Here is a 23,006-nt window from a genome sequence, read left to right as displayed (position 1 = left end):
CTAAAAGATTGCATCTCGTTTTCCAAAAATTTATAAGGTTTGACGGGTCTCTATTTTCAAACTTGGGCTTGCAAAACAAGTTTAAATACGACATTTCTTAATATTAGATTGTTGTCATAATATATCGGTTGAAAAATGTATACGATTGGAATGACATTAGCGATATAATTCATTTTAGCTTTGACTTGAGAGGTAATGACATTTGTTTGTTTTAATACATTTCTCAATATCTGGGGTTATATATATATCTATACACACGCAATCACACTCAATATCTAAAATCCCTTCTTTTATGTTTCTAATGTTTTTATTTTTTATCGTTCCTTAAGGACAAATGACTGTTCAATTAATAAGGAATGATTGTTCCTTCGTACGCAACAACCATTACGAATGAACAATCATTCCTTATGAATGAACGATCGTTCATATTTAGTCAAAGTCATTTAGTGCTTTGAGTGTAGTGAGAACTAGGGGTGTAATTAAGTCGAGTCGAGCATCTGGTAAACCAAACTCGATTCGATCGTTACAGTACCGAGTTCGAGCTGAAGAAATCAAGTTCAAACTTGAACTTGGTACTTAAAATTGGAAATCGAGTTCGAATTCGAGTTCGTATAATCGAGTTTGAGGTTTGAGTTCGAACTCGATTTCGAGCTCATCTAATTGGGGTGGATTAGCAAATTTTATAACTTTATTAATTACTTTAAAAACTATTAACTTAACCATTGAGCTTAGAAATACTTACGAACATATCGAGTTGAGTTCTATAGTGGTCAAACTCGACTCGAACTCGAACTCGAACTCGACTCAACTAATTTTGAGTCGCGTTCGAGCCAACATCGAGTCGAGTTCGAGTAGCTCGCGAGCAACTTGACTCGATTTTCACCTCTAATGGGAACTGACGTGACAGTTGCTAACTTAGCTATCAATTGGGGTTGTAAGAGAAGATTGTGAGATTGGGTTGCAGACATAATATTACTCTTTCATGATTAAGTCTCTTTGATTGAAGATGCATGATTTGTGTGAAGAATAATGTGTTCATGATCAAGAAATTATCTTGTTTACTATGACTTTTTATACACGAAACATACCAAGGATGGAGGCTTAAATTAGCGTTCTGGCCCAATAACCAATCAAAATTAATCCAATTGATTTTTTGGGCCAGATTTAGCCCATAGCCCAAAGAGTTATTGGGCTAGAAATAATGAAATGGTCATAAAGTTGGGTCCATACTCTGGGCCGAAACTCAACTCTAAAACCTTCTCCTTTCTTCTTCTTCATCGTGTTGCAGAGCAACAGAATCAACCACATTTTTCAAAAATCCCAGCTGGTATCACCACCACTCACGAGCTGCAATGGGTGAAGAAGAGACGCCAAACCAAAATTCCTATGGAAATTCATCTATCTACAACTTTGCAAGTACTGACTTTGAAGCTGCTGCTCGAGAAGCCGTGCTTCGTGAACAAGTACACCATTCATATGCTTACATACTTACTTCTTCTTCTTTGTTCATATTTTTATTTCTAAATTAATCTGTTCTTTTTCTTCTTGTAGGAAATTGCCACCCAGAAAATCATTCAAAGTCACAGGTTCATATCAATTTTCTTGTAAAGAATAAGAATTCTTGCCTCTAAATTGAATTAATTTTGTGGTTTCAGGGAAGAAGGAGTTGTAGGTGTAGCTTCTAAGGATGGTACGGACATTTTGGCGGACCGATGTGACCCCAGTGCTTTAAAAGTATGTAACTTTTACATCTCTGCTTCAGTTTTGTTGTATTTTCTTATACAGTAAAAATTATATGAATAATTACGATTTAAAACAATAACGTGTCTGTGGTAATATGAAATTTTAGTTTCAACCTCCCGCCATTTGTGAAAAAGTAATAAATTTCTCTAATTTTGATCATTAATCATTTCACTTTGGTCTTGAATATGTACATTCAATTTGTTACAACATGGGATACTTGTTATTAGTATCTTATGGTTTGTGTATAACATATGTGTTTGGTCTCAGCAATGTTACTTTAGAGAGGTTTAATTGTGTTGGCTCATTGTGTATTGTTTATTACTTTGGATGAGTTTGCTAGTTATTATTAGTGTTTCTACAGGAGCATCTACTGAAGATGACCTCGGAACATCGTGCAGAAACGGCATTAAAGCGTGGGAAGCCTGTGATTCCTGAACAAGGTGGGTAATGTATTTTATTCTTATTATTCATATGTTATTCCCAAGTGGAAGAAACTCAGTCAGCCATTCTTTTATTTGAACAAGACAAAATTATGGAACTAAGAGCTGTTATTTTGAAATTTTCATTGTGTGCTGGTTATTCAAGGGATGAAGGGAGTAGTTTCCGAAATTTGCCGCCATTAGGCAGAAAGCAAAATGTTGGATGATTGGGCTCTCTGTCTAGTGTTGAAACTTAGATTAAACCCAAAAAATTTAATATACCCATTGATTCTTGAATTATATTTATGTTGGATTCAAGGATCATACTAGATATAGTGGCAAGAATAATGAGAATAATATTTTTCCATGACCAGCCTGTAGTACAACATAGAATTACTGGTATTGTTAGTGTCAAAAGCACGGCTGAGAGGTGAACTATTGCTATGGATTTCTCTTGCTATTGCTATGGATTTCTCTTGTTTGTCTGGTGTTTGGCTTCTGGTTCTCGTAGTGTCGGGTTCCACCTTTTCAACAGCGAACACTAGACCTATGAACTTTCTGTCTTACCATACTAACTTGAATAAAAAATGGGGATAATCAATTTTTTTAAAGAAGTTTTGTGCACTATGAGCGTGCTTTAAAGATTTTAGATCTTTAATCATGAAAAGTGTCTGTTGATGTCACTGAAATTTTAGAAATAAGATTTGCTGCCTTGGTTTAATGTCACAGGATGAACCGGAGTTCTGTCTACTTTGCCTAAAGGGTCTGGAGATACAATAGTCTTAAATTTTTTTGTTCTTTCTCTTTTTCATCTTATTGCATAACACTGTCCAACCTATCATGATTGCTGGAGGAGGTAAATATTATTTTATCAGCTATAGCTGTCTGCATAACTTGTATGAAATGCATTTCCTATGAAAAGGGAAAAAAATACACTTATAAAATGTATAACACAGGTAAATTATATGCATTAAGGTTTTTGACTATGTGTATGAGGCCATTGTAGCCTATATATATGAATAGAACTTCGGTCAATGTTTGTTACCAAACAAGCCCCTGTTTATCTCAAGAAAATATTTTAAGATGATATGAAAACTGTATGCCACATAATGGAACACTTCAAAGTGATATTGATCTATTTTGTATAACCATAGATTTCATTGCTTGGGTAAAATCTCTGTGGATTGTCCGTCCGCAAAATGAAATGCCAAAAGATGGCAACAACTTAATTGACAGCTGAAATTCTTTCTTGATTGATCTGAAAATGATTACGTATGCTTATGTCTTTTACTCATTTCAGGTAACATAGAAATAGGAAATGGGTATGGAGTACCAGGTGGAGGTGCTTATTACAATGCTCCTAGGCCTAATAGTAAGACTTTCAGTAATCAATTGCTAATTTTCTGGACTTTGGAATGGATTAAGATTAGTATTTGACATCATCTTGTGATGCTTCAGGAAGTTTGGCAGTTGGAAGTGATGAGATGGTTCCAAAAAATTCTGAACTTGATAGAGAGTCAGAGCAGAAGCCTGTCACTAAAGAATTGCCCGAGTATCTTAAGCAGAGATTGAGAGCAAGGGGTATTCTTAAAGATGACTCAAAAAATGGCGATCCTGTAAATAATAATGCAAGTATCTGTCTCATTTAGTCACCGATTTTCTTAGTCTCCAATCTCTGTTTCTTTTTAACTGTCTTAGTTGGCTTTTGAAAAACAGAAGCCCAGTGGTGGCTTATTCAGGTCTTATGATGAAGTTGCATGTCCTTGTAGACCGATGTATTTTAGGACTTTGGACCTGATTTAACTCAACTTGACCAAGTCTGAATCCTATACTAGTTTGCATCAGCTACACATCTTGTATAAGCTACTTAGAAGCAATATTATATTATTTTTTTATACATACATACATATATATATTTTGTGACTCTTGTCTTAATCTTTTCCCTTTTCATTTCTGACCACTAATTGCTTTACTGTCCAATATTAGATTGCTGGATATGACTACTATCTCATTTGACATTCCATTAACTCTTTGGCCTTCAACTTAATCTGTGGGAAACGAATCCATTTTTTTGCCTTTCTCATATTCTCACTTATGGACACTAAAAAATCATCATCACCACATCATTAAAATCCTTATTCTTGTGTAGATACCCAGACTTACAAATATCTAGGATGGCTAATGTTTGTTTAGTGGTTGCATCAACACCTGATGGAACCTTGTAATCCTAACACAAGCTCAATCTACCTTTGCTTACCTCTTATCATGACCATGCATTGGTGTGATGTCCCTCTTTCCAGAAACACCCTTGTTAACTCTTGCAACTTTTTACTGCTCCTGGGTTCTCATGTGGTGTAACATTTTTTTTTATTTTTTTTTATTTAAAGCTATCTTCTATTATTGCTTAACAGTTAACTTGGAAACTTTGAATTTCAGAAGTTGGAGATGTATTCAGCTCAACCTGTTGAGAGAGGAAAGTTGCCTCCTGGATGGGTGTGTACCAATTGCTGTTTATGCTCCTATTTAATCTGTTTTATATTGGACTGCAAAGCCATAAATAATTTATGCATCTTGGATCATGTGATCGGAATAAGAGATCATTCATGAACAGTGAGATGTTATTCAAGTGCATGTGGCGATTGCTTGTGCCTAGTGATTTGTTCAAATTTGTTTATTTTTATATATCCTTCATAGTTTTCATTTTGGAATGTGATTTAGGAACTTTGAGTTGTAATATGAGGAATCAGGGCTAAATGTACTTGTATTCTGGTGAGGTCACAAATATTTGTTGAACATTCATATAAAATATCTTTAGTTCTTGATAATTTACATAAAATATCGTTGGAGAAATGCATTCTTGGTCCCTTAGGTCATGGTAAAGGAAATGTATCTCTGGCTGGCTCATTGGTATTTTATCACTTCTTTTTAAGCATTAATGAAACTCAATAGTGTGGAACCTAGGGGAAATGCAAATGGAGTGGCAAGTGGTGCCCCACCTTAGACGAATATGATGATATTTCGAGAACAGCACTTGGTGATTGATTTGCCCTTTTTCCAGCTAACATTCCTCTTTGAATCTGTTGGTGCTTGAGTCTTAAGTCCTTGATTTTTCTACTTTTCATATTTAAAATTTTTCTTTTTGGTTTTACTTTATATTATTCCTTTTCCCCCTGAACTTCCCTTTTTGGTGCATTTCTTGTATAGAATGTGTATCAAGATTGGGCCCATATTGGATTCTAGGGAACCAATAGCCTGCTCAAAAGTTGAAAGATTCTATATGCCCATCCTCTCTATGTAATCATTTATGTAATCCTCTCTATGTAATCATAAATGATTAGTACAGAACTACAGATAAAGAATGTGTTGTTATGTTGCAGAGAATAAATTTAACATGAACATTCATTGGTTTTCAGAGCAACTTTCCTTTAGCTTTGTAATTTAGATCTAAAAGCTGTCTAGTTGTAATCCTCTCAAAGTTTCTTCTGTTCTTTCAAGCAGCTATTAACTTCTAATGTCTCATTTAGGTGGAGGCAAAAGACCCTAACAGTGGTGCTTCATATTATTACAATGAGAGTACAGGGAAGAGTCAATGGGAAAGACCTGGTGAAACAGTTTCTGTTTAACAAAGTCAATTAGTTGTACCGGTTCTGGGTGATTGGGTGGAGGCAGTTGATGAAACAAGTGGTATGCCTCATATACAGCGTATTTCCATAATTTTATTTTTCTTGAATCCTGCAAATCAATAAAAGATGAATAAAGAAAAATGATTTACAGTTTATTCATGTAAACGTATCATTCCAGTGTTAGTGCACTATTAAAGTATGGATTTCTTACTTCTTTTTGTTGAAAAATACTGATATTTTTATGTTATTATCTGGATTATCTCCGTAGGGAGCTTGAAACTTTTTTTCACCAAAGTATTGAAGGAACTCCCATGTTTTATGGACTTAGTACCTGATATTATCCGCCTGTTTTTTTTCTATCTCAAGTTGTTCGATGGCTTCATGTTATGCAGTTTCAATACTCATCAAAGGCACCACTATATAATCCTCTATCTTGTAATTGCAAGTTAATGCAATAGTCTGATTTCAGAAGATGGGAAATGCAACCAGATAATGGCATTTAATACTTTCCTTCCATGTCTTAAACTTTTTGCTTTAATTAAACAGGTCAGAAGTATTACTACAATACGAAGACCCATGTATCACAATGGGAGCACCCTGGTTCATCACAACCAGTTACGTCTCAACACACTGACAACGCCGTGTCCAGAAATGCAGCTAATGGGATATGGGATAACCAATCACCTGAGCTAGAGAAATGCATGCACTGTGGTGGTTGGGGAGTAGGCCTTGTTCAGATGTGGGGTTACTGCAATCATTGCACACGGTAGGATGATGCCATTTTTTTTCAAGAATTTACATACTGAATAGTGAATACAATACGTTGTTGTGCATGGATGAGGTGTTTGGAAGTATGTCTGAATAGAATCTTGCCTGTCTGCCATTTTTGAGTAATTCCTGCATATAATTTGTTGTGGGTGTGGATAAGGATTTTGTTTCTAGTTTCAATTTAATTCTAAGTTTTAGTTTTTTGTTGGATTCTCAGACAGGATTCAGTGGATCAAAGCTTTCATGATTTTGAATTCAGTTCTATCATTCTAGTGTTAAAATCCAGTTTTAGAGCTAGAATTTTGGCTTAGAAGTGATTTATAGGCTAGTTTAGTTTTGCTTTTTTGGGTGTTTTGGTTATTTAGTTGAGTCTAACTTGAGATATCAAATACTTGTCTCATTTTTAATTGATTTAAGTACAGCTAATTAATAGTCTGATGGACCCAGAGTAAAAAAACGGTATAAGCAAAGGGCAAAAGGGTAAAGGGTGTGGCTGACAGGTGGCATTAGGCATGAAGGGTGTGAGTAGTTAGTTAGAATCTAGTATCATGAGGAATAAAAGAGGGACATGAGAGAGGGGTAGGATATCATTGAATTTGTGGGAATTGTTTATGGGAGGTGCTAACCCTCGAAGTTCAGCTTGTTCTTGAATACTCCATGAAAGTTTCTATTCAGTTTACCTGATCTGTTCCTTCCATTTTTTATTTTTGTTTTCTTGATCTGTTGACTGATTTTGCAGTGATTTAGCCACTGTTGTGTGTTGGTATTTGACTGTGTTATTGCTGTGTTTGTTGGAGTAAGACTTTTGGTGTGGGTATCCATCATATTCCTAAATTTATTGCTTTTGGCAAGCCTGCCTTATTAGGGCTATTGGAAGAAATTTATAAATACCTCCACAATCCAGTATTCTTCTTATGTTTTGATCTAATTCTTGGTTCATTATTAGATCCATGATGCCTAGTTTTCTTTTTGCTAGGAAACAAAGAAATTTTATAATTAAGCAAAAATATGTTATGAAAAGAGGGACAAGGTGTCCTGTAAAAAAGGATCAATTTTCCTAAATGCCCAAAATAAGGTTCTAAAAGATATACAAAATGTATAATTCAGATCTCCATTTATAAAGAGCAAAGGCCCTGTACCAGAACTCAACAAAAAGGATCAGTCCCTGATTAGGCAATTGAAATTTCCTAGACATGATGAATAAAAATGAGACTTCCTAAAACTTTGATATTACTCATAAAGAGGTACAAAGCTTCACTTAGTCTGACAATCTAGAAACCTCCTCCCTATGAAAGCTTCAGAAACTCTATTTCTTTCCAACCTCAAACCCAGACAATTGCCACAAATGCACTATTGCATTATACACCAGACTTCTGCTTCCCGTAGATGAATGCCCTTCTAAGCAAGCCGAAAAACAAGAAAGGTGGTACAAGGGCCCATCTCTGTTGAAGTAGTAAATGCTACCGTTATTTTGCTTGAATTGTTATCCACAAATTTGGAGAACCAATCACAAAAAATATAGGAAAGGAGAAAAAAACAAAGATTATGATTACACCCTCAAAATCCATAGTTGTGCAAGAGACCCAATTTGTACCATGCTTAAAGAAATGATCTAGAAGAAACCTTAAGAGTAGGGGTGTTAAAAAAAATGCAAAAAACCAACCGAATCAATTTTCCGCTTATCCGGAAAACCGATTCAGTTTCGTTCGAAGAAATACAAAAATCAGTTTTCCGGTTCGGTTACTGGTTTACGGGATTATAGGAACGGGTTAACCAAAACCAAGTTATTATAAAAATAATAAAATATAAAATAAAAACAATAAAAATCAAAATATAGAAACCAGTTTATTATAAAAATAATAAATTATAAAATAAAAACAATAAAATCGGTTTATTATAAAAATAATAAAATATAAAACCGGTTTAAATTAGGGAAAAATCAAAATAAAAAATAAGTTAAAGGGAAAACCGGTTCAAAACCTGTTAACCGGTTTTTACTACCCGGTTAACCGGAAAATTGATTTTCCCCTTAACCGGTTCGGTTTAGGAAAATTCCTGAACCTAAAACCGGTTCGGTTCAGAAAATTGGTTAACTGGTTTGGTTAACCGTTTATGAACATCCCTACTTAAGAGTAGGTATAAGGGCTGTCATTGAGACGGTGTCCAAGCCCCTTAATTTTGGGGTTCTTGGTTGGGGAGGATGAAATAAGAATTAATTTGATTGAGGTTTAAGACTAAATCTGCTTTATAATTAAGGTGAATATCTTGTTAGCATTTCTGAAAAGGGTTCAGGAGTGTTAATGGCTTCCCCCCATCCTTAAATTTTGTAATTGGTTGCTGGGGTTAGCAATTATCTGTTGGTTTATATGTATAAGGGTGTGATAGAGATGTGCTCTGGAGTTTAATACAAGAAAAATAAGGCAATTTATAGTAGCTCCTTTGGCTGTAACAGGGGATTCGGAGGTTCTGGGTATTAGTTGATTGAGGGAATAAAATAGAAATGAACAAAAGGAAAGAGAAGAGGTGGAAGCCAAAGAGTTTTACCTATGACTTCTTCTAGTCCTTGCTAGAAGAATATAATAGAGACCCAAAAAGAAATCAATGAACATGTTTATTGGTCACACCTTTTGACGATTCTTGATGTGCAATTGGTCAAGAACTGTACCTCCTTGCCTTTTTTATATTATACAAAGTTCATGGTCTCTTAGAGCAAATAGTTATTTAACGGTCACACAAAGATTGCTTATTTAGGCATAGTATTAAAACCAAAAGGAAACTTTAGAATTGGCAATTGGAGATAGACTTTGTAATAATCAATATGAAAGCCAAAACAGAACCCAAATAACACCAATGAGATACCTATTGACAATGACCCAAGTGTTTACTGTTCATGTGGGGTATTAGTTGAGAAGTCTTTTATTGGCTTTCAAAGTTTTGTAGATATCTCTTGTTTCTGCATCAGACTTTTGTAAACAAGTTGCTCTTTTTGGCTAGGGAATTGTGGAGTTGGTATATGTAGATTTCGGTGCGAGATACTTCCTGTAATGTTTTCACTTCATTTTGGTTTTTCAGTTTATCTTTCTTAATTTCTTTTTGGGGTATGGCCCTGTTTTTACTTTCTTTAAATATCACATACACATTGGTCAGTTTGCATCTTAACTTCTTATAACTTTTGTGAAAAATGTATCCTCTTGATGTGGGTTACGCAAGTATTTGTATGTGATTTTTTCTTTCCCAGAAAATCACTAAGAAACTGAATTTCTTGAAAACTGTATCTCATGCAGAGTTCTCAAGCTTCCACAATCCCAATATCTGCCAGGCAGGTTGAATAACCAGCAGCAGAACAGCACCTTAAATGCCAAAGAAGAATCTGGCAAAAAGGTTCCCAAGCAGAGGTATTCAATCTTTACTTGAATGTTAGATTCTGTTAAAAGTATTTGAGCTTGCTATTGAACAAATAGATTGTAGAATATAGTTGTCATGAACCATAAAACTTGATTCACCCTCCATTGTCATTCCTTAAAAAGAGTATAATATGGTAGAGCTCTAGGGACGAAAATGTTTTGTCCAACAGAATCTTGTATAGCCAGCTTTTTCATTCTTATCAATTTGTCAAGGATAAGTAATATGATCATGTCATCAAGTTCCACTTTTGTGCATGATCTCATGAATAAAAGCTTCCTTAAACTTCAAAACCCCTCTGCATAAAACTTTCCCTGAGAATAGATGGATGAATAACAAGAGATATAAACAAACAAAACATGATAACCTGTGGAATGACAAAGGATTACCAAGGAATAAAAGCTTCCATTAGATGTTGTCAAGAAAGTGAAGATATTAGCTAGTGCACATACCTCTTGCTTGTCCAGTTTAATGATTAAGAACTGGATTTTCTGTGGATTTAAGCATCAATCAAATCAGCAAGAGTACTTGGGGTCTATCTAAAATATAAAATGATACTGTTGATAATATAAAGAGTTTACTGTTTAAAATGTATATAAAATTCAATTTTTTATTTAAATATAACATGATACACAATGAAAAATTGATAACTTCAAATAATATGAGTTCTTGACAACTTATATAACTTGAGTACTTGATAACTTATATAACTCGAGTACTTGGCAAAAACACTATGAATTCACTTAGATACTGTTAACGCCTAAAAATGTCTAAGCATTAACAAGTGAAATGGTTTGGGGTTGCGTGAAAATAGATGGATNCCAGCTTTTTCATTCTTATCAATTTGTCAAGGATAAGTAATACGATCATGTCATCAAGTTCCACTTTTGTGCATGATCTCATGAATAAAAGCTTCCTTAAACTTCAAAACCCCTCTGCATAAAACTTTCCCTGAGAATAGATGGATGAATAACAAGAGATATAAACAAACAAAACATGATAACCTGTGGAACGACAAAGGATTACCAAGGAATAAAAGCTTCCATTAGATGTTGTCAAGAAAGTGAAGATACTAGCTAGTGCATGTACCTCTTGCTTGTCCAGTTTAATGATTAAGAACTGGATTTTCTGTGGATTTAAGCATCAATCAAATCAGCAAGAGTACTTGGGGTCTATCTAAAATATAACATGATACTGCTGATAATATAAAGAGTTTATTGTTTAAAATGTATATAAAATTCAATTTTTTATTTAAATACAACATGATACACAATGAAAAATTGATACCTTCAAATAGTATGAGTTCTTGACAACTTATGTAACTTGAGTACTTGATAACTTATATAACTCGAGTGCTTGACAAAAACACTATGAATTCACTTAGATACTGTTAACACCTAAAAATGTCTAAGCATTAACAAGTGAAATGGTTTGGGGTTGCGTGAAAATAGATGGATTAATGGCGGTTTCTGGTTGTTGGATGGCTAGTTGGCTGGTGGTCTCCTCTGGAGTTGCCGAAACCTCTGCAAAGAAACACTAAACGAGGTCAGAGGCCCAAGCTAGGGGGGTGGTGGTCGTCGTGGGCACTCTGACACTCAAGTCAGTGGAATATTTAATAGGTTGCTCTCAAGTGAAACATAATAGAAATAAGTTGTTTTGAGGAAGAAGAAGATGATTTTCAAAGCCTTTCTAAGAGAAAAATTGGCTTGAATAACTTGAATCAACTTATGTTAACTTACCAAAGATGGAGACATATTATTCTTTATATAGTGTTAGGGTTTGCCAATGCCCTTTAGATCAAACCACCAAGATTGCAGCACGTGTATCCTCTTGGTGTGTTAAGGCAGGACCACAATATATGAGTTTGCCATTTGTCATTGTACCATAGTCCTTTATTCTACTTTTTGCAAGGTGATACATGCTTCTTCTAAGGGTGATGCGTGTACCATCTAAAGGGATGGGCTAACAGGGCAAGCAAATGGCTAACATGCAACAAGATATGGGTGAACGGGGAGCAAGGCAATGGCTTGCTCTTGTTAGCCCTATGTGACAAGAGATAGGCTAACAGGGAGTAAGCCATTGACTTGCTCTTGTTAGCCTTAGGTAACAAGGGATGGGCTAATAGGGAGCAAGCCAATGGATTGCTCTTGTTAGCCCTATATAATAAGAGATGGGCTAACGAGGAGCAAGCCAATGCTTTGCTCCTGTTAGCCCTAGGTAACAAGAGATGGGCTAACAAGGAGCAAGGCAATGACTTGCTCTTGTTAGCCCTATGTGACAAAGTGATAGGGGAGCAGGAGGTGGCCTCTTGGCCATTTCGTGCTCTCCTGAGATACCAAGGTGTGGGAGAGCAGGAAGTGGTCTCTTGGCCATTTCTTGCTCTCCTAGAGTAGCAAGATATGGGTGAGCAAAAGGTGGCCTCTTGGCCATTTCTTGCTCACCCAGAGGAACTAAGTGTGGGTGTGCAAGAGGTGGCCAAGAATTTACCTCTGGGTCGCCCAAAATGAGTGCAAAGTGGGTGTGTAAGATGTGGCCTTTGGCCACCCTTTGCTCTCCTAAGCGGGTGAATGGTGGCGAGTAGGGGCCATTAGCTCTTGCGTATAGAGATTCGGCCTTGTTCGCCAAATATGTTTATTGGGCGAGCAAGATTGGTCATGCCTTGCTTGCCCAAATAATTTTTTGGTGGGCAAGAAAGAAAGGGGGAGCCATGTTGCTTGGCTCTTTTCCCCACAACAGATACGTATAGGGATACACTCATATGTAACAATGGCACAGTAGAAGGTGGTTTGAAGAAGATTCTATTCTTATTTCTTCTTCAAGACATGTTTTTATGTGCCTATACAAGATACTAGCCGTGACTAGATTTGTGATGAGTCGCCCTTTTATACAAATTACACTCCATTGTGCTTGAAACATTTTTAAGAGTCTCTGTGGTGGTAAAGTAGTGAAGTATTGGAAGTCTGAGCCCAGTGACAAGATCAGGCTATTGGTTTAGATGAGGCTGCTGCTCTTGTAATGGGTTTTGTTCTCCATTAAATAACAAATTTTGAAGGGGATATGAATTGGTATAAAATACAATTTTTTTTTTTTTTTTTTTTTTGGGTTAAAGTAAAGTGAATGAAACAAGTGTTTGGGGCTCTATTTATAAACAAAGGTTTGATTAACTAATTCAATTTTTAAACATCACATTCACTGATGTCTTCCAATTTCTACTCGAAAATACTAAGTTAATTGAATTCTTAACTATCTCATTCAATGTTTTTTTCTAATTTCTACTTGATAATGCAAAACTAATTGAATTATCACACTGAGTTATTGAGTCATACTGATAGTAGCAATTATGATTACCAATATGCTATACAAACTACTAATTTTGGAAGTTGATGAATTGAATGTCCTGTCTCTGTCTTGATTTTAGTGACCTTAATGTGATATTCATGAGCAACCAAAGGTATTAGCATTTATGTTGGATTGATAGTTCATAGTTGTAATTGCTATTGTCACTATGATTCAATAACACTGCATGAGTATATAACTTTATATATTTGGGTAGAATTTGAACAAAAGTGTTAAATGTGGTAGTTACGAATTCAATTAGAATTTGATTAATTTTGTAATTTTGGACAAAAGCATTGAATGTGGTAGCTAAGAATTCAAACACTTTGAATATTTGTTCTATAAATAGCTTTGAACTTTCAAACACTTACTTCATTCACTCTAAAATAAATGTTTATATACTAGTTTATATTCATTTCAAGATTTATTAATTAATAGAAAGCACACCACCTCAACCAGTCCCATAACCTAATCCGACCATAAGGCATGGAGCTCCAATATTCAACTACTATACGACCAAAGAGACTTGAAAATGGTCAAGCTATTAAATGTAATTTATGTAAAAAGATACATTATCACAAATCAAGTCAGGGTATTGGTCTCTTACATAGACACTTAAAAATATGTCTTGGAAAAATACGCTATAAGACTAAAATGTTATTCTAGTCTCCTTGGTTATGTAAGTGTGCTTATTCCTAGATACTAATTTATATCATATCGGGTACTTTTATACGTGTGCGAGTATTTTCACTGTGTTTTTGTCAAGTACTTATGTTGTGTGATATCGTTGAGTACTCATGTTATTTGAAGTTTCTGTTTGTCACTATGAGTACTGTTCTATGTTTTAAATAAAATAATATCTCCTTTGTTTGCGAAAATGGATCCTAAGTTGGTGTGGAAACTTTATTAGGTTCAAATTTCTAAAACTTTAAGTACTCTTTTACTCTCATTATTAATACTGTAAAGGGTTCATTATTTGAAATGTATAAATATTTTGAAAAAGAATATGGTAAGAACATAACAGATATTTCTACACCTGTTTGATGAAGAGGTAGAGGACACTGTTCTTGGTCCATCTTCGCTGGAGGGCAAGTAATAGCCTCTAGTTGCACATTCTCTTCTCATGTAGAATTGTTCACCATTGATGATTTCACACAAATTATTTAGTTCTCAACCCTCTTAGCATTAAAAAATGGTAGAAAAGTGTGGCAAATGCTTGGAGCAGCATCTAATTTGCATATTTCCTCTGTGCATATAAAAGTTGAAACTCGGTGAAGTCTTATCTATTTTTAATTTATAAATTTCTTTTACTCTAGCAGGGAACAGTGTGTGTCTATCTGGTGTGTATTACATGGTAAAAAAGATCTGACTAAGATTTTTCAGGTCCAATTGGAAACCTCCTATGGGAAAAGGTAATAGGAGAGATAGTAGGAAACGTGCATATGATGAGGATGATGAACTAGATCCCATGGACCCAAGCTCTTACTCAGATGCACCCCGTGGTGGCTGGTATGTCAATCTTGTTTGATTTAAGGTGTTCTGGTCTGGTATGTGCTTGAATAATCTATTCTAATTTAGTCCTGTATAATTCTGCAGGGTTGTAGGCCTGAAAGGAGTGCAGCCCCGAGCAGCTGATACCACTGCCACGGTATATTTATCACTTTTTTTGATTATTTTTATTTTTCATCTCTTTTCCTTCTTACTAGAGATATTTGATATTGCTTTCGATGGAGTTGAATTTCCCAAGTAGTAGGCATTTCAGGTGCAGAGCTAGTTTCCTCTGCTAGAAGTGAATGCTTATCCTCATGTGTACAAATTGTCAGTGAAACCAGATTAAAAGCAGCTGTTCTCCACATTTAGAATTCTGCAGTGGATGTCTCAAGCTTGACACAATTTAGTTATCCCTTTATGTGAAATTCATTTTGCTTATGGGGCCAGACACCTTCGCTATTATGCTACTTCCAGGGCTTTTTGATTTAGTAGGGTCTATAAAGTTATGGTGGATTATTACTTATTCAAAAAGATACACTAGATTATCTTTTATTAACACCGTAGTTCCTACCAAAGGTGTTGCTAGTTCCACTACAATTTATTTGGGGTCTTTAACTGAAAAGTTAAATTAGGTTTTGTGTGGAGGTTAAAGACTTGAACTGGGGGAAGAACTAGTAAGAGTAATGATTTGGTGTGGCAGAAACAAAAAGAAACAATAATCAAGAAAAATAGAAGTTCTTGAAAGAAGAAATGGCGGAATACTATTACTAAGATAGCATTGATTTGGAAAATAAGTCTCTATGAATTGGGAGAAATGAGATGAGGAGAAATCCAGCATTTTGAAGGGAAGTTCTTGCTAAATTAAATAATCTTCAAATAGCCAAAAAAAAGAAAGAAAAGGGAAGAAGAAGAATTTGAAGACCTAAATAATTGATGTTCAGAAAAGTGACGTTGGTCGCTGCTAAAGCTTGTGTTTTGATCAGACTTGAGCTTTTCAATGTCATTTTGATTTTTCATGATTCTCATACATGACAATCCTTTCTAGATAATTTAGAGGTCCCTAAACTTATATCTAGATCAACTTGAAGAATTATAATGGTCCTCGTTTTGAATATTTGTCTTGCAGAGTCAGTAAATGCATTTGTTTATCATGCTATAGATGGATCCTCTGGGGACATACAATATTAAGTTCTTGCTCTATTAAGCTTGTACCATAAGAGTGTAACAATTATTTCCCTGCAGTCCAAGTTCTTCCTTATGTTTTTAGTTGGGGGTGTTCTGCAATATGAGAAGCTATCATTACATGATAGGATCGATTATTAAATGAGTATTACATTGTTCTATCCAAGGGTTTCATAAGGATTCTGCATCAATACCTTCTGGTTTGCTAGAAACATCCCATTGTTAGTTTACTATTCTTGGTGAGACAAGGGATCATTCAAATGTTTACAAGTATCTGTGTAATCTAGTATCTTCTTACGTTTTAATTCAAGAGATCAACTAGAATCGTTGGTTTCTTAGAGGCAGTTGAATATGACTTTTTCTCAGTCCAACTCTTGTTCAATTTTTTTTTTTTGGGTGTCATTCTCAACATTGTCAGCAGTGTTCTTATTTAATCATGCTCTAACATTTTGCCCTTAATTTTCTAGACCACGATCCCTGGCCAGCCTCTAGCTGATATAATTTGATCCACTGTCTTTCTATTGCAAGACAGCTTGAAAATAAAAAAAAATTATAACAAGGGAGTCCATCTACTTAGGTGGAATATACAACTGGTACAGATTGCATTTTGATGAGATGATTTCGCCAAATAATTAGTAGCCATGAGAATAATGTCCATTCTAGTATAGTAATAGATTATCTATTATTCAAAATATTGGGGTAATTTCCTATCAGCATGTCACAGTTATTCTGTATCTGCATCTCTCACTCTCCACTCTGCATGCATGCTTGCTGAAATGCATTGACTCATGCCTGCCGTCTTTTTGTTTAACATTAATCAGGTTTGCAGTCTGATTTGGTCCAGTTCTCACGTTTCAACCGAATTATTTGTGTATTTCAGGGTCCTCTATTTCAACAGCGTCCCTACCCATCACCAGGAGCTGTCTTGAGGAAGAATGCTGAAATTGCTACACTGTCCAAGAAAGGTGGCTCTAATTTTTCACCTATTTCCAAGAAAGGGGACGGGAGTGATGGACTTGGTGATGCTGACTGAGATTTTGATTGGGTAAACTCTCATATTTGGTTCTACAGTCTTCAGTCCATTGGAGCCTTGTGCTATATGCTGTCTCGATTTTGTCTATGGTCAAGCAAAGGATTTAACCCTTATACCTGCACTGAATGTTGATAAACAATAGACAAGCTTGTCGCCTGAGCATTAATGGTGACAATCAACAATGGATATTAATTCGGATACTCAAATGGACGAACTTTTGAGGGAGGGTTTTTGTATGTATTTGTTGGGTGGCTGATGCTTTTCAGCATCTTGGCTTCATCAAATGGTGGAACGTGTCGAATTTGACAAATGTTTGACCTTTACCATCAGCATGTTTGCTTATAAGATAGGGCAGAATCAGAAATATTTGGCTTGGCAATGACATGTTCTATGGAGATAGCGTTGTAAGAAGAGAAGAAAACATGAAGGAAAAGTATATTTGAGTTTCACTCAAAATTTACTAGTCTATAATTTAGAAAAAGAACTAATATTTGCATATTTATAGCTGTAGTTCATAGATTAGTTTGGGAATTCTGTAAAGGACTATAAATTTTTTTCTAGTGGAAAAAGTGTAGAACTCAACTAATGTGAATAGTGATATGTTAACAGAATATTGGGCAAATTTTTATGGTTGGTGCCATGAAGTTGATTATTGTAGCGAGGAAATCAAACATTTCGCCTTGATTTGCATCTGTTTTCCTTGTTATAAAATGTAGAATTCAATTGAGAGGTTCTGAAAAGAAGAAATTGGCGTCCTTCAAGTTTTATTCAAAAAATTGAAGAATTTTTGAAGCGGCAGACATTAGTGCCTTAGTAGTTGGTCTGGTGGTTAAAGAGTTTTGTTTCTCTTTGAATTTTTTGATTCAAATCTTAGGGTCATCTACTATAATAACATTATAAGTTTATCTAGTCTTTTAGACTGTTTGTAAATGTTTAATTGATCATGAGAATTATTCGAGGTTGTGCGTAAGTTGGTTCTGACACTCCAGTTACAAAAAAAAAAAAAAAAAAAAAAAAATTTATTTATAATAATTGAAATTAATAATTAAAGGGTTACTTTAGCATTATTGTTTTGTTGTAAAAGGCGAAAGATAACAAGGCCCACCTGAAAAAGAGTATGGGTCCATTATCAAAATTTCTTTGTCACTTACTTCAATCCACACACCACACCTACGACTGTGTCTTGGTGGCCCCACTGTTGTGTTGGCAAAATTAGAATATATTATCTTATAAAAGGGAAATATTTATATAAGTTATACCCTCTGTCACCACTATGATTTGTGTATATATAAGGATGTAGAATACAAAATTAAACCTTTTTTCTTTTTTCTTTTTTTAAATTTTCTCATCTTTTATTTTACAAACACCATCTCTACTATAAATGCAATAAAAAATCTACAAATAGGAAAATTTTAATTAGATAAGTTCTGTTTCCCTCCCTTGAAACTGGGCCTAAATATATTAGATTATAATTAAATAAATATTATAAACCAGGAGCACTTGAAATAAATTAAAAACAAAAAACTAATTACTGAAATTAAAAATAATAACTTAATAATTTTTTTGGAAAATAACATATTTATCTTATTTTTTAATTTCAGAAATACAAAATCATTTTTCAGGGTGCGGTTTTCACGTTTCTGTGAATATTCTTGTTTGAGTAAAGGACGTGTAATACAAGGGGGCGTAATGCGCACCACGTATATAATAGAATCGACTATCGAGTGCCATCAATAACTCTCTAGAAATGAAGCAAAGTCTTATCTGGAAACAAAAATATTAAAAGCTAAAAAAATTTATAATAAATAAATTTAAAAAATAATCTCAAATTTTACATTTAGGGTTTCTCTCTCCCCCTTTAGCTTTCATAATTGTTGTAAATTCCTCTCGATCTTCTTGAGGTACGTTCGATTTGTTAACTTTCATTTTTATAATCACTGTTATTATTGTTCATCGTTCTTGATAATCTCGGTTTTACTGGTTTTTATTTTTACATTTTCTGGAATTTCACTTGCTTTAGTTATGGATCATTCATTTTGTTGTTTTGATTGCTTAGAAGCTGCGAGAAACAATTTTTTTTTTGGTTATTTTGGTAAATTTGGTTTGTAATATAATGAAATTGACTTAGTCTTGAGTGGATGATTTTAGTTCTGGAAACTTTGAGCCAAAAGATATGAGAATCGGAGTTATTTTTCGTTTGTTATTTCTTTATATTGTTGTTTTGTTGAAGTCAATTGGTGAGTCAACGTCTGATTTTTTTTTTTTTCCTGGTATTTATAATGCTGGATGGAGTCTGGTCTGCTCATATGGTTGTAGTGACTGATCAATCCGAATATATATTTATTAGTGTACTTTTAAAAAAAAGAAATGGTATTTGCTTAAAGTATAGTGTTCCGTGAAATAAAAGAAATTCTAGTATTTTTGTTTGTTTGTTTGGTATTGGTTTTGTATTAGCTTCTCTTAACTTAGAGTTGATCTCAAGATGTTATAGTTTTACTTCTTACTTAATATCATATTTGGACAGCCACTGACATTGAATGACTTATCCTTTAGAAATAGAGTTTTATCATCCTGGAATGGGATGCCAAAGAAAATTGAGCTGTTGTCACAACTGATGTTTTGTTGTTAGGCTTTGGATCCTGAAAAATTTTTAACATTGAAGTTCCTTGTTGTTTTGGTTTGATAATAGGATTACAATGGAGAAATCTTAAAATGAGGCATCACAACAACTTTCCCATTTTATTTTGGCTTCCATTTTTATTGATGGCCTGGACTTCTAATCTAGAACTTGAATTGTTTAAGATGTAACTAATGGCCTTAGTCCCTTACCAAAAATAATAACAGTCAAAGATGAAACTTCTTCTCTCTTTGAATTCCTCAATAGTTGCTTTACTTGAATCTAGAGAGGAGCTGTTAAAAAAAAAAAAAAAAAAATTAAAAATTGTGTCAACTTTTCAGTTAATTGAGTATTAAATATATTAGCTATGGCATGTGCAGTTTGAATGCATAGGCAGATAAACTTAGGTGCATACTAAATTATAGAGGAAACGGTTTTCATAATTTGTGTTGAGTGATAATTGGAAACAGAGATATATTGGAATGGAAGGTGAAATAAGCAGGTAGAAGTGGGGCAAATTATACAGAGACATGCATATTATTCCTAACTTATTCAAATTTTCATTTTAGATTTGTTTTTGAAAAATCAATTGGAATGGAGTAATATTAGTTCTTATAAGTTTTTCCATGTAAACCTGATTCTGAAGGTTGTATTCCTCACTTAATGGCATGAAAGATAATTGTAAAGAACAGCTGTTATCTAAAAATTGGTTTGAGAATGATCCTGTGCTGCAGGAGAACTCCCCTTCAAAAATGTACAAGAGAGAGAGAGCGAGAGGCATTGATAAAATTTGTATAGGGCAAGTGAAAGAGGTGACAATGAAATTTTTATATTAATTGGTAGAGTTTACTATTACTAATGCATAATACTTTGGTCAAACCCAGAGTTTTCACCTGTTAATCAACTGGTTCAAAGCTTAAGCTGGTATGAAATAATGTTCTTAAACTCGTTTATATGTTGCTCGGCCTTACAAGATCTTCTACTTCTGAGCCTTTTCGTGTTCTTTTTTTATTTTTTCCTGATTGGGTTGAGTGCTGAGGTTGGAAGATTTAGGAGGGATTGCTGGAAGTTTTTAAGTAAGGCAGTCTTGCTTCTTCCTTATCTTGCTTCTTCCTTATCGGTAGACATATGTGTATCTGTTGTTGCCCTTTTTATTAATACTTCTGCACTTTCACCTTGTTTCTACGTTTTCAAATTTTTTACTATTGGTATCTGTAACTATTTCCTAGGTTTTTATTGTTAATTTGTTGTATTTGTTTGTTATGGTTCAAAGCTTGTCTTCTAGCATATGTAGTTATTGTTCTGTCTTTCTTGAAGGGAAGAAATATTGAATATTGATTAGCAAAGATCTATCTTGCAGATGTTTTGGAAAATTGTATTATGAAATCTATTTTAAGCATGGAATTTCTCTGGAAATTTCACCTCGTTTAAACTGGAAATATTTTTGGAGATGGACCTTAAATTTTCTGGTAGACTTGCATGGGCTTATTAGATTGCCTTTGCTTTTATAAATTGGACCATATATCAATTGATATTTGAATGGCACGATGTATCTATTAACATAAAATCTAGGAAATGTTATTGTAGCTTCATATGCGTTTGTAAATTTTTGTTTTGTGGAACTCTTTCTAACGGAGAGGCTTTTATGATAACAAATAGTTTGTTCTGATATTAATTTGTGGATTTTTAGCCAGTATGCTGAGAAAATAGTTGAACAGCGAGGAAGTTTTGGGGACAAGTTTTTGTTTCAGACTTCTGAGAGTTTACAAAGGGAGAAAGAGAGGAGAGAATGTCAAGTGGCAGAAACACCCACTGGTGTTACAGCTGCAGGAGGCCAGTTCGTCTTCAAGGGCGAGATCCATGTTGCCTGTACTGTAGTGGAGGCTTTGTTCAAGAGCTTGACGATATGGTGCACATCAGCCCATTGGATTTCTTTGGGTTGGACAGTGATGAAGAACGTGACCAGAGGTTTGGTCTTATGGAAGCTTTCTCAGCCTTCATGAGGCAGCGAATGGCTGATAGACATAACCATGATATCAGGGGTAGATCTGATTCAATTAATGAACATGGCCAGGGCTTTGGACCTTTGTTGATATTTGGTGGCCAAATTCCTTTTAGATTGTCTGGAAATGGTGGGTTTGAAGCACTTTTTGGTGGGGCTCCGGGCATTGGTTTTGCACGGGGTAATGCTGGCGATTATTTTATAGGTCCTGGACTAGAAGAACTTTTTGAGCAACTTTCAGCTAACGATCGACGGGGCCCTCCTCCTGCAGCCCAATCTTCAATCAATGCTATGCCGACTGTTAAGATCACACAGAGGCATCTTCGTTCTGATTCACACTGTCCTGTCTGCAAAGACAAATTTGAGCTTGGTTCAGAAGCGAGACAAATGCCATGTAACCATATATACCATTCAGATTGTATTGTTCCATGGTTAGTGCAGCACAATTCATGCCCTGTTTGCCGCCAGGAATTACCAGCACAAGGATCGAGTAGCAGTCGTAGTAGTCATCATAGCTCAATTGGTCCAAGTCGAAGCAGCAGTTTTGGTGGCAATGCCAGTGGAAGGGAGAATCAAGGAAGACGGAATATATTCTCTAATTTCTGGCCATTTCGCTCATCAAGTTCTAGCTCAAACCATAATGGAACAGCCGGAAGCAGCTCACAAGCAATGCATGAGAATAACCACCAGATGGGGTACACTGGATGGCCTTTTGATTAAGCTCTTATGTTAGAGGAACACAATTTGCTGCTTGTTGTGATCATAACTCAGTGGCTCCAATTATATACTGAATCATTGATTAGGAGCAGCATTGGTTTGAGACATGAAATTTACCAGTCTGGTGTGTTTACTTAAAAGTGATTTGAGTGTCATATTGTGCATCTTTTATGTAAATCACTCTTTTTTCTTCTTTGTTGAATTACTGTGCCTTTTCAATTGTATTTGCCGTCCTATTATATGCCTAAATAATTTCTCCTTGTAACATTCAGTTCACTTTTACACTCCTTAAATTCATCTGGGCTGTTCTGGTTGAATTGAGAAATTATCGCTAAAGTTGAAAAATCTCTTTAAAATTTTAAGCACATAGGAGTATGGGAAACCCCTTGTCAATGGTTGCTAACTCTAGAGGTTAGTTCCACAAAAACAAAATTGTTTATCTTTGAATCATCTTCAAGAAATTGTTGCCAGACCTATTTTATACTTTTTATTTTAGGATCTCTGTGTCAAAACACATTTGTCTTGGGTGCTTCTTATTATACAGTGGGAAACGTTTACCATTTTGCACTCAATCACATTGTTGTCAACACAAGGAGCAACATGAGATTGCAATAGGTGTATGATTACTGCTTTCTTTATCTGGATCTCTAGCATCACAGCTTCCATTGGTGTC

The 23,006-nt window shown here is 34.9% G+C and overlaps 2 protein-coding genes across 3 annotated transcripts; both read left to right on the top strand.

Moving 5' to 3' along the window:
* Nucleotides 1-1,278: 1,278 nt before the first annotated feature.
* On the top strand, nucleotides 1,279-17,608 carry LOC116117313 (polyglutamine-binding protein 1). The gene is made up of 13 exons (XM_031403350.1): nucleotides 1,279-1,463; nucleotides 1,552-1,586; nucleotides 1,656-1,734; nucleotides 2,105-2,183; nucleotides 3,463-3,534; nucleotides 3,621-3,790; nucleotides 4,599-4,655; nucleotides 5,687-5,783; nucleotides 6,332-6,551; nucleotides 9,838-9,948; nucleotides 14,675-14,800; nucleotides 14,888-14,939; nucleotides 16,845-17,608. The coding sequence occupies exons 1-13, from the start codon at nucleotides 1,353-1,355 to the stop codon at nucleotides 16,995-16,997; spliced, it is 1,362 nt and encodes a 453-aa protein (XP_031259210.1). The 5' UTR covers nucleotides 1,279-1,352; the 3' UTR covers nucleotides 16,998-17,608.
* A 1,127-nt stretch (nucleotides 17,609-18,735) lies between these two features.
* LOC116117321 (probable E3 ubiquitin-protein ligase RHC1A) lies at nucleotides 18,736-22,604 on the top strand. Of its 2 annotated transcripts, none has more exons than XM_031403358.1 (2): nucleotides 18,736-18,898; nucleotides 21,309-22,604. In XM_031403358.1, the coding sequence occupies exon 2, from the start codon at nucleotides 21,404-21,406 to the stop codon at nucleotides 22,334-22,336; it is 933 nt and encodes a 310-aa protein (XP_031259218.1). In that variant the 5' UTR covers nucleotides 18,736-18,898; nucleotides 21,309-21,403; the 3' UTR covers nucleotides 22,337-22,604. The 2 variants fall into 2 exon arrangements, with proteins under 2 accessions (XP_031259218.1, XP_031259217.1); XM_031403357.1 differs by having other exon boundaries at nucleotides 21,305-22,604.
* Nucleotides 22,605-23,006: the final 402 nt, after the last annotated feature.

The sequence above is a fragment of the Pistacia vera genome, unplaced genomic scaffold (genome assembly GCF_008641045.1).
Source record: "Pistacia vera cultivar Batoury unplaced genomic scaffold, PisVer_v2 Contig804, whole genome shotgun sequence".
Lineage (NCBI taxonomy): Eukaryota > Viridiplantae > Streptophyta > Magnoliopsida > Sapindales > Anacardiaceae > Pistacia > Pistacia vera.
The sequence above is the reverse complement of the archived record's forward strand: the minus strand, read 5'-3'. Positions and strand labels throughout refer to the sequence as shown.

What these genes read in the sequence shown, in the direction of transcription:
- LOC116117321 (XM_031403358.1), top strand. Translation starts at nt 21,404, where the DNA reads ATGTCAAGTGGCAGAAACACCCACTGGTGTTACAGCTGCAGGAGGCCA.
- LOC116117313 (XM_031403350.1), top strand. Translation starts at nt 1,353, where the DNA reads ATGGGTGAAGAAGAGACGCCAAACCAAAATTCCTATGGAAATTCATCT. An exon ending in AAAAAGGTTCCCAAGCAGAG is followed by an intron (nt 9,949 to 14,674) that starts GTATTCAATCTT and finishes AAGATTTTTCAG; the next exon opens with GTCCAATTGGAAACCTCCTA. An exon ending in GATGCACCCCGTGGTGGCTG is followed by an intron (nt 14,801 to 14,887) that starts GTATGTCAATCT and finishes ATAATTCTGCAG; the next exon opens with GGTTGTAGGCCTGAAAGGAG.